Source organism: Taudactylus pleione, unplaced genomic scaffold, assembly GCF_031769625.1.
Source record: "Taudactylus pleione unplaced genomic scaffold, aTauple2 ptg001285l, whole genome shotgun sequence".
In the NCBI taxonomy this organism is placed as follows: Eukaryota; Metazoa; Chordata; class Amphibia; order Anura; family Myobatrachidae; genus Taudactylus; species Taudactylus pleione.
The window spans coordinates 51,580-60,980 of NW_028285685.1; the positions used below are offsets into that span (position 1 = coordinate 51,580).

At 42.1% G+C, this 9,401-nt stretch overlaps 1 protein-coding gene across 1 annotated transcript; it reads right to left on the reverse strand.

Annotated features, from left to right (window-relative positions):
• Positions 1–523: 523 nt before the first annotated feature.
• LOC148443389 (uncharacterized) lies at positions 524–7,563 on the reverse strand. The gene is made up of 6 exons (XM_088462889.1): positions 7,528–7,563; positions 7,037–7,228; positions 6,834–6,912; positions 6,621–6,718; positions 5,937–6,462; positions 524–2,005 (listed from the first exon to the last, which is right to left on the reverse strand). The coding sequence occupies exons 1-6, from the start codon at positions 7,561–7,563 to the stop codon at positions 600–602; spliced, it is 2,337 nt and encodes a 778-aa protein (XP_088319015.1). The 3' UTR covers positions 524–599.
• Between the last annotated feature and the right edge of the window lie 1,838 nt (positions 7,564–9,401).

The following is a 9,401-nucleotide window of genomic DNA, read 5'->3' on the forward strand; positions in this document are numbered from 1 at the left end:
TCCTTAGACTTCATGCTTGGTTTGTGCTCTGACATGCACTGTCAAGTGTGGGACATTAAATAGACAGGTGTATGCCTTTCAAAACCATGCCCAATCAACTGAATTTACCACAAGTGGATTCCAATTATCTGTAGGAACATCTCAAGAATGATCAGTGGAAACAGGATGCACCTGAGCTCTATTTTGAGCTTCATGGCCGTGAATACTTATGTACATGTGATTTCTTAGTGTTTTTTTTTAATTACATTTGCAAAAATCTCAAAAAAAACTTTTTACACGTTGTCTTTATGGGGTATTGTGTGTAGAATTTTGAGGACAAAAATGAATTACATTCCATTTTGGAATAAGGCTGTAACATAACAAATGTGGAAAAAGTGAAGCGTTGTGAATACTTTCCGGATGCACTCTATATATATATATATATATATATATATATATATATATATATATAGTTGTGTGGAAAATGTACCACTGTTTTGTCTACTGATGGCGCTGTATATTGTCCATTCTTCTATTGCTGGTACTAAAAAACACAAAAGATTAGCCTAAAGATTTGAAGCATTTGAATTATTGAGTATAAGTATTGTGTATCATGTCTATCAGCTCACGTTTTTATGTATTATTTGATGTATAACCAGATCTGATTTCTCTGTAAAACATTTCCCACATTCAGGACACAGAAATGGTTTCTCACCTGTGTGACTTCTCTGATGTGTAACAAGATTTGATTTTTGTGTAAAACATTTCCCACACTGAGAGCATGTAAATTGTTTCTTCCCTGTGTGAGTTATCTGATGTCTAACAAGATGTGATTTCTCTGTAAAACATTTCTTACACTCAGAGCATGGAAAAGGTTTCTCCCCTGTGTGATACCTTTGATGTCTAACAAGATCTGATTTTTCTGTAAAACATTTCTCACACTCAGAACATGGAAATGATTTCTCCCCTGTGTGAGTTCTATGATGTCTAATAAGACTTGATTTTGTTTTAAAACATTTCAAACACTCAGAACATGGAAAAGGCTTCTCACCTGTGTGACTTCTCTGATGTTTAGCAAGATGTGATTTCCGTGCAAACCATTTCTCACACTCAGAACATGGAAATGGCTTCTCACCTGTGTGACTTCTCTGATGTTTAACAAGATGTGATTTCTGTGTAAACAATTTCCCACACTCAGAGCATGGAAATGGCTTAACACCAGTGTGACATCTTTGATGTTTAACAAGATCTGATTTAGCTGTAAAACATTTCTCACACTCAGAGCATGAAATTGGTTTCTCTCCTGTGTGAGTTCTCTCATGTGTAATAAGACATGATTTTGCAGTAAAACATTTCCCACACTCAGAGCATGTAAATGGTTTCTCACCTGTGTGACATCTTTGATGTATAAGAAGATTTGATTTGTATGTAAAACATTTCTCACACTCAGAGCATGATATTGGTTTCTCTCCTGTGTGAGTTCTATGATGCTTAATAAGCCTTGATTTTGTTGTAAAACATTTCCCGCACTCAGAGCATGAAAATGGTCTCTCACCCGTGTGACATATCTGATGTATAACAAGATGTGCTTTTCGTGCAAAACATTTCTCACACTCAGAACATGGAAATGGCCTCTCACCTGTGTGAATTCTCTGATGTGTAACAAGAAGTGATTTCTGTGTAAAACATTTCCCACACTCAGAGCATGAAAATGGTTTCTCACCTGTGTGACTTCTCTGATGTATAACAAGATGTGATTTCCTTGTGAAACACTTCCCACAATCAGAACAGAGAAACTTTTTATCACCTTGGTGAGCTGTACTGTGTGTAGCAATATTAGAGGTATCAGGGGAACATTCCTTATGATTACAGGGACCAGATGATATATCTGCACTGTGAGGTACTGGATACAAATTTAGAGTAATGGGGATGTCTCCTGGAGAACCCTGTGTGACATTATCTTCTGTTTTAAAATGTGGACACGAATTAAGATCTCCCCCCGAGGTATTCTTGATTGTGCGTCCATCTGTTGGAAATAACATAAATGGCATAGAAATAGAGTTATTTCCTGTTTATTTTAACTAGGAACAAATCTTCCTATTATTTAAGTTCTCAATGTTTAGTGGTTTTGTTTCTTTATCCAGAGTACAAGTAATTATGATACATTTACAAACATTACTTTTGAAGATGAAGATAACCACAGCTGTGATAGCCCTCGTCAGTTGGCATTGTATATTTCATGGACTGTACGTTTGTGCAGCATAGACTGTGGCTGAGGGGTATAGACAGCACATAAGGGGGTGTATAGTAGTAATGTGCAGCATATACTGTGGGTGAGGGGAATAGACAGCACATAAGGGGGTGTATAGTAGTAATGTGCAGCATATACTGTGGGTGAGGGTAATAGACAGCACATAAGGGGGTGTATAGTAGTACTGTGCAGCATATACTGTGGGTGAGAGGTATAGACAGCACATAAGGGGGTGTATAGTAGTACTGTGCAGCATATACTGTGGGTGAGGGTAATAGACAGCACATAAGGGGGTGTATAGTAGTACTGTGCAGCATATACTGTGGGTGAGAGGTATAGACAGCACATAAGGGGTGTAAAGTAGTAATGTACAGCATATACAGTAGGTGAGGGGTATAGGCAACTCATAAGGGGGTGTATAGTAGTAATGTACAGCATATACTGAGGGTGAGGGGTATTGACAGCACATAAGGGGGTGTATAGTAGTAATGTGCAGCATATACTGTAGGTGAGGGGAATAGACAGCACATAAGGGGGTGTATAGTAGTAATGTGCAGCATATACTGTGGGTGAGGGTAATAGACAGCACATAAGGGGGTGTATAGTAGTACTGTGCAGCATATACTGTGGGTGAGAGGTATAGACAGCACATAAGGGGGTGTATAGTAGTACTGTGCAGCATATACTGTGGGTGAGAGGTATAGACAGCACATAAGGGGGTGTATAGTAGTACTGTGCAGCATATACTGTGGGTGAGGGTAATAGACAGCACATAAGGGGGTGTATAGTAGTACTGTGCAGCATATACTGTGGGTGAGAGGTATAGACAGCACATAAGGGGGTGTATAGTAGTACTGTGCAGCATATACTGTGGGTGAGGGTAATAGACAGCACATAAGGGGGTGTATAGTAGTACTGTGCAGCATATACTGTGGGTGAGAGGTATAGACAGCACATAAGGGGTGTAAAGTAGTAATGTACAGCATATACAGTAGGTGAGGGGTATAGGCAACTCATAAGGGGGTGTATAGTAGTAATGTACAGCATATACTGAGGGTGAGGGGTATTGACAGCACATAAGGGGGTGTATAGTAGTACTGTGCATCATATATTGTAGGTGAGGGGTATAGGCAGCACGTAAGGGGGTGTATGGTAGTACTGTCCAGCATATACTGTGGGTGAGGGGTATAGACAGCACATAAGGGGGTGTATAGTAGTAATGAGCAGCATACACTGTAGGTGAGGGATATAGACAGCACATAAGGGGGTGTATAGTAGTAATGTGCAGCATATACTGTAGGTGAGGGGTATAGACAGCACATAAGGGGATGTATAGTAGTACTGTGCAGCACACACTGTGGGTGAGGGGTATAGACAGCACATAAGGGGGTGTATAGTAGTACTGTGCAACATATACTGTAGGTGAGGGGTATAGACAGCACATAAGGGGGTGTATAGTAGTACTGTGCAGCATATACTGTGGGTGAGGGGTATAGAAAACACATATGGGGGTGTATAGTAGTAATGTGCAGCATATACTGTGGGTGAGGGGTATAGACAGCACATAAGGGGGTGTATAGTAGTAATGTGCAGCATATACTGTGGGTGAGGGGTATAGACAGCACATAAGGGGGTGTATAGTAGTAATGTGCAGCATATACTGTGGGTGAGCGGTATAGACAGCACATAAGGGGGTGTATAGTAGTAATGTGCAGCATATACTGTGGGTGAGGGGTATAGACAGCACATAAGGGGGTGTATAGTAGTAATGTGCAGCATATATTGTGGGTGAGGGGTATAGACCACACATAAGGGGGTGTATAGTAGTAATGTGCAGCATATACTGTGGGTGAGGGTATAGACAGCACATAAGGGGGTGTATAGTAGTAATGTGCAGCATATACTTTGGGTGAGGGGTATAGACCACACATAAGGAGGTGTATAGTAGTAATGTGCAGCATATACTGTGGGTGAGGGGTATAGACAGCACATAAGGGGGTGTATAGTAGTACTGTGCAGCATATACTGTAGGTGAGGGGTATAGACAGCACATAAGGGGGTGTATAGTAGTAATGAGCAGCATACACTGTAGGTGAGGGGTATAGACAGCACACAAGGGGTGTATAGTAGTAATGAGCAGCATACACTGTAGGTGAGGGGTATAGACAGCACATAAGGGGGTGTATAGTAGTAATGTGCAGCATATACTGTGGGTGAGGGGTATAAGCAGCACATAAGGGGATGTATAGTAGTACTGTGCAGCATATACTGTGGGTGAGAGGTATAGACAGCACATAAGGGGGTGTATAGTAGTAATGTACAGCATATACTGTGGGTGAGGGGTATAGGCAGCACAAAAGGGGTGTATAGTAATAATGTGTACAATTAGGCTGTCATGTTGTGTATATGTTACATTATCAGGTGACATATGAACGGTATCTGAGCCCCACTGTTCTATCCTGGTAACTCTCAGACACTAAGGTACTCACACCACAGGGGGTAACTAGTAATCAGGGGGAGTGAACATCACACCCAGCCCCCCTGCAGAGATACCCAATACCAGAGGACACACTAATGAGTTACCTGCACAGGGGTGTACAACTACATTGTGGGCACTGAGCTGTATTACAAGGACAGGACAGGACAGGAGGGGGGTGGGGCTCAGTACTGTGTAACGTCCTCGGGGGTGTGGAGTTTAGGCTCCTACAAGGAGATATTGGAGAGTGGAGCTTTGTCTCCTGCCAGCAGGACGGTATTACAGGATGGCACAGTGGGAAGAAGTCCCAGCCTTGGCGGTTTTAGGCTGCTGGACTAAGGATCCCCTCATACTTCTACAGAATATTGCACCTGAGAGTTGTTTCACTGGATGGACATACAGGAGGTGATTGCAGTGACTGATATCCGTCAGTACTTGCTGCCCTGTCCAAGGTACACTGTGTGGGTAACATCTGATCTAGGGGACTGGTGATCAACATGGCGACTGCTTTAGGTACCACTTAGTGTGATGTACTGTATTTTATTACTACCATAACACACAAAAAAGTGTTGACTTCTAAAATGTGTAAATGATAGATAACAGGAGTATAATAGGGGCTGATGGCTCCTGATGTATGAGTTACTCCAGAGAGTGTGGGGAGGAGACTGGTCAGAGCTCTGGGCTGGTAACACACAGTGACATGATGTGAGGGGGAGAGGTGGTGTATAATAGGGGCTGATGGCTCCTGATGTATGAGATACACCAGAGAGTGTGGGGAGGAGACTGGTCAGATCTCTGGGCTGGTAACACACAGTGACATCATGTGAGGAGGAGAGCAGGAGTATAATAGGGGCTGATGGGTCCTGATGTATGTGATACACCAGAGAGTGTGGGGAGGAGACTGGTCATATCTCTGGGCTGGTAACAGTGACATGATGTGAGGGGGAGAGCAGGAGTATAATAGGGGCTGATGGTTCCTGATATATAAGATACACCAGAGTGTGTGGGGAGGAGACTGGTCAGATCTCTGGGCTAGTAACACACAGTGACATGATGTGAGGGGGAGAGCATGAGCATAATAGGGTCTGATTGATTTTGACTCCGCAACTGGGCAGATACATATTCCTTATTAGTTTGTACTGACAGAGGAGGGTGTAGGATAAGAAATTGTTGTAGTGATTGAGCAAGGAAAATATGTGACAGTTTTCTGTAATAAGTGTTTTTCCTCACCTGTGCTAATATCTGTAGGGATTTCCTCATCCTTACACTGCTGATCACCCCATATAAACGTCTCTTCTTCTCCCTCTATATCTTCTGCCTTCATATCAGTCACATACTTCTCTTCTTCTCCCTCTGTATCTTCTGCCTTTATATCAGTAACATACGTCTCTTCTTCTCCCTCTATATCTTCTGCCTTCATATCAGTCACATACGTCTCTTCTTCTCCCTCTATATCTTCTGCCTTCATATCAGTCACATTCGTCTCTTCTTCTCCCTCTATATCTTCTGCCTTCATATCAGTCACATACGTCTCTTCTTCTCCCTTCATATCAGTCACATACGTCTGTTCTTTTCCCTCTATATCTTCTGCCTTCATATCAGTCACATACGTCTCTTCTTCTCCCTCTATATCTTCTGCCTTCATATCAGTCACATACGTCTCTTCTTCTCCCTCTATATCTTCTGCCTTCATATCAGCCACATACGTCTCTTCTCCCTCTATATCTTCTGCCTTTATATTAGCCAGACTTTCACCCTGTTACCCACAAAGCAAGAAAACAGTTAAAAAATGTCAGATTTAATTAATTCACATTAAGTAAAAGAATTCTAGTTAATAATACACACACAGTTTCTATACAGATCATATAGTGACAGTCACTTTGGTATATTGGCGAGACCCTAAATCCCACCTACCTGATGCCCCTGTGGGGTCCTGTGATTCTGATCTGTACACTCCTGTGAATAAAGAGGACGGGGACATCTCTCTGGGGTATTTCTGTTTCTGGATCCATCTGTAAGAGACACACAGTGACTGAGTACATTGTATATATGTGATTATCATATAATGTGTGTATATAGGAGGCCCCCATACCTGCTCTCCCCTGTATAATAACGGTCTCCTCTTACCCAGTGATTTGAGAGGCCGGTGATTCTCCATCATCACGTCCTTGTACAGACCCCTGTGTTCCTCTATATACTCCCCCTCCTGCACGGAGACATAGACAGTGACATCCTGACACCTTATAGGAACCTGACACACACAATGGTACAGTCATCACCCAGACACATCCCCTGGTGTTACTGTATAATGTCCCATTCCCAGCAGTCACCTCTCCAGTCAGCAGCTGAATGATCTTGTTGGTGAGTTCCAGGATCTTCTGCTCATTGTGTCTCTCATGTATCAGTGAGTGAGGTGGAGGCACCGTGATAGGGCTCTGGGTCCTGCTCAGTCCTCCTGACACACAGGGACGGCTGCTGGGTGTCTCACACTCACCGGATGTCTTCTTCACTACTGTGTAATCCTGTGTATTGGGAGAGATATCAATAAAAGGGTAAAATTATACTCATGGAGCAGTTTATTGTCATCAGTGCACAATATGCAAGAAGGGTCAGTCTTACAAATAAAACCTTTATTCTGTAACTGTATACTATATATAGGAAAGTGGACAGAATATAGCACATCTCCTGCCATCTTGATTTCAGTGATAGAAAAGAAACAAAACAAGATGCCGTGAGCAATGTAATATATCCCAGCTCCTGTGAGTACTGAGGCACTGATAATATGTAGGTCTCTATATTATTACTATAGATGTGATGTCACTGTGACACTCCCAGATCTCTTCAACTCCGCAGTCATGTCCCTGTCTTACAACTATAGATATAAGTGATGTCACTGTGACACTCCCAGACCCTCTCACCTCCCCAGTCATGTCCCTGTATTATTACTATACATGTAAGTGATGTCACTGTGACACTCCCAGATCCTTTCACCTCCCCAGTCATGTCCCTGTATTATTACTATAGATATAAGTGATGTCACTGTGACACTCCCAGGTCCTCTTACCTCCCCAGTCATGTCCCTGTATTATTACTATAGATATAAGTGATGTCACTGTGACACCCCCAGATCCCCTCACCTCCCCAGTCATGCCCCTGTATTATTACTATAGGTAAAAGTGATGTCACTGTGACACTCCCAGGTCCTCTTACCTCCCCAGTCATGTCCCTGTATTATTACTATAGATATAAGTGATGTCACTGTGACACCCCCAGATCCTCTCACCTCCCCAGTCATGTCCCTGTATTATTACTATAGATATAAGTGATGTCACTGTGACACCCCCAGATCCTCTCACCTCCCCAGTCATGTCCCTGTATTATTACTATAGATATAAGTGATGTCACTGTGACACTCCCAGATCCTTTCACCTCCCCAGTCATGTCTCTTTATTATTACTATAGATATAAGTGAGGTCACTGTGACATTCCCAGACAACCTCACCTCCCCAGTCAGCAGGTAGATGATCTCCAGGGTGAGATCTATTATTCTCTCAGTCATGTGACTCTTGTCCTTGTCCATCCTCAATGATTTATACAGGACTCTCCCGGGAACTTTAGTATGGACTCTCTGGTTCCTTACAGCTAAATTATATAGGAATATAAATATTATTTACAATAAATATCAGAGTACAAGTCACATACTCAGGTAGGAAACACCATGTGACCAGTAAGCCCTCCTCCCCGAGCTATGGAGATCTGGTCAGTGTTTCTTAGATCCAGCTACATAAGGCGCCTCAGACGCAGTCACACAATCCTATGTGGCTAAGGACAAACCACCACAACTGGTGCCTGGGGGCTAGAATTAGCCGGATGACAATTCTCTGCAGTTCAGATCCAGAAATATAAAGCGGCAAGGCCCCAGGAGCCTTGTTCCTCCCAGACACCTCTTTTATTTAAATTGCTCAACTTTAATTTTGTTGCAAAGGGATGAATTAAAGAGAATTATTATTTTTGCCTTTTGTTATATCATTCCAGAAAATTTTAGATATTCATGTCCACAATCACATTAAGAGGAGAATTCAATTAGACACAATATGCTTCTTTTTCATGAAAAATTGCTTATGGTGCAAATAAATACTTATTGCGCAATCCTATTAGATGCGCTTTTCACGGGTGAGAATTCTACATAACATTTTTTGCTAATTAGTTATCACCTCCTAAGCAGTTAAAAAGTTGTGGAAAATACCTATATAAAGGTAAAAATGTCAGGACTTAGTTAAGAAACAATGGGACACCCCCCTTAAGGACTTATTTGGCAATATGAATTTTTTAAATAGTGTAACTTACCCAATAATGACTTGTCATTTTTGGAGTGATAAATTGCAAAGTGGAGGAAAATGGCATAATTGATGTGTACTGTACAGTCCCTTCTCCCCTATAGAATAACACCCATATCAGTGTGTGCTGGGAGCTGTGTTATTCCCCCTCATATATCACTGTACAGTCCCCTCCCCCATATATAATGATACCACATATCAGTGTGTGCTGGGAGCTGTGTTATTCCCCCTTAAACATCACTATACAGTCCCCTCTCCCCTATATAATAATAATACCACATATCAGTGTGTGCTGGGAGCGGTGTTATTCCCTCTTATACATCACTGTACAGTCCCCTCTCCCCTATATAATAACAAT

Bases quoted from the DNA above. Each gene is read 5' to 3' on its own strand.
- LOC148443389 (XM_088462889.1), bottom strand. From the start codon at position 7,563: ATGACTGCGGAGTTGAAGAGATCTGGGAGTGTCACA. The intron at 6,719-6,833 runs GTAAGAGGAGAC...TGTCTCTTACAG, and splicing joins CCGGCCTCTCAAATCACTGG to ATGGATCCAGAAACAGAAAT. The intron at 2,006-5,936 runs GTGAGGAAAAAC...TATTTCCAACAG, and splicing joins CCCTACAGATATTAGCACAG to ATGGACGCACAATCAAGAAT.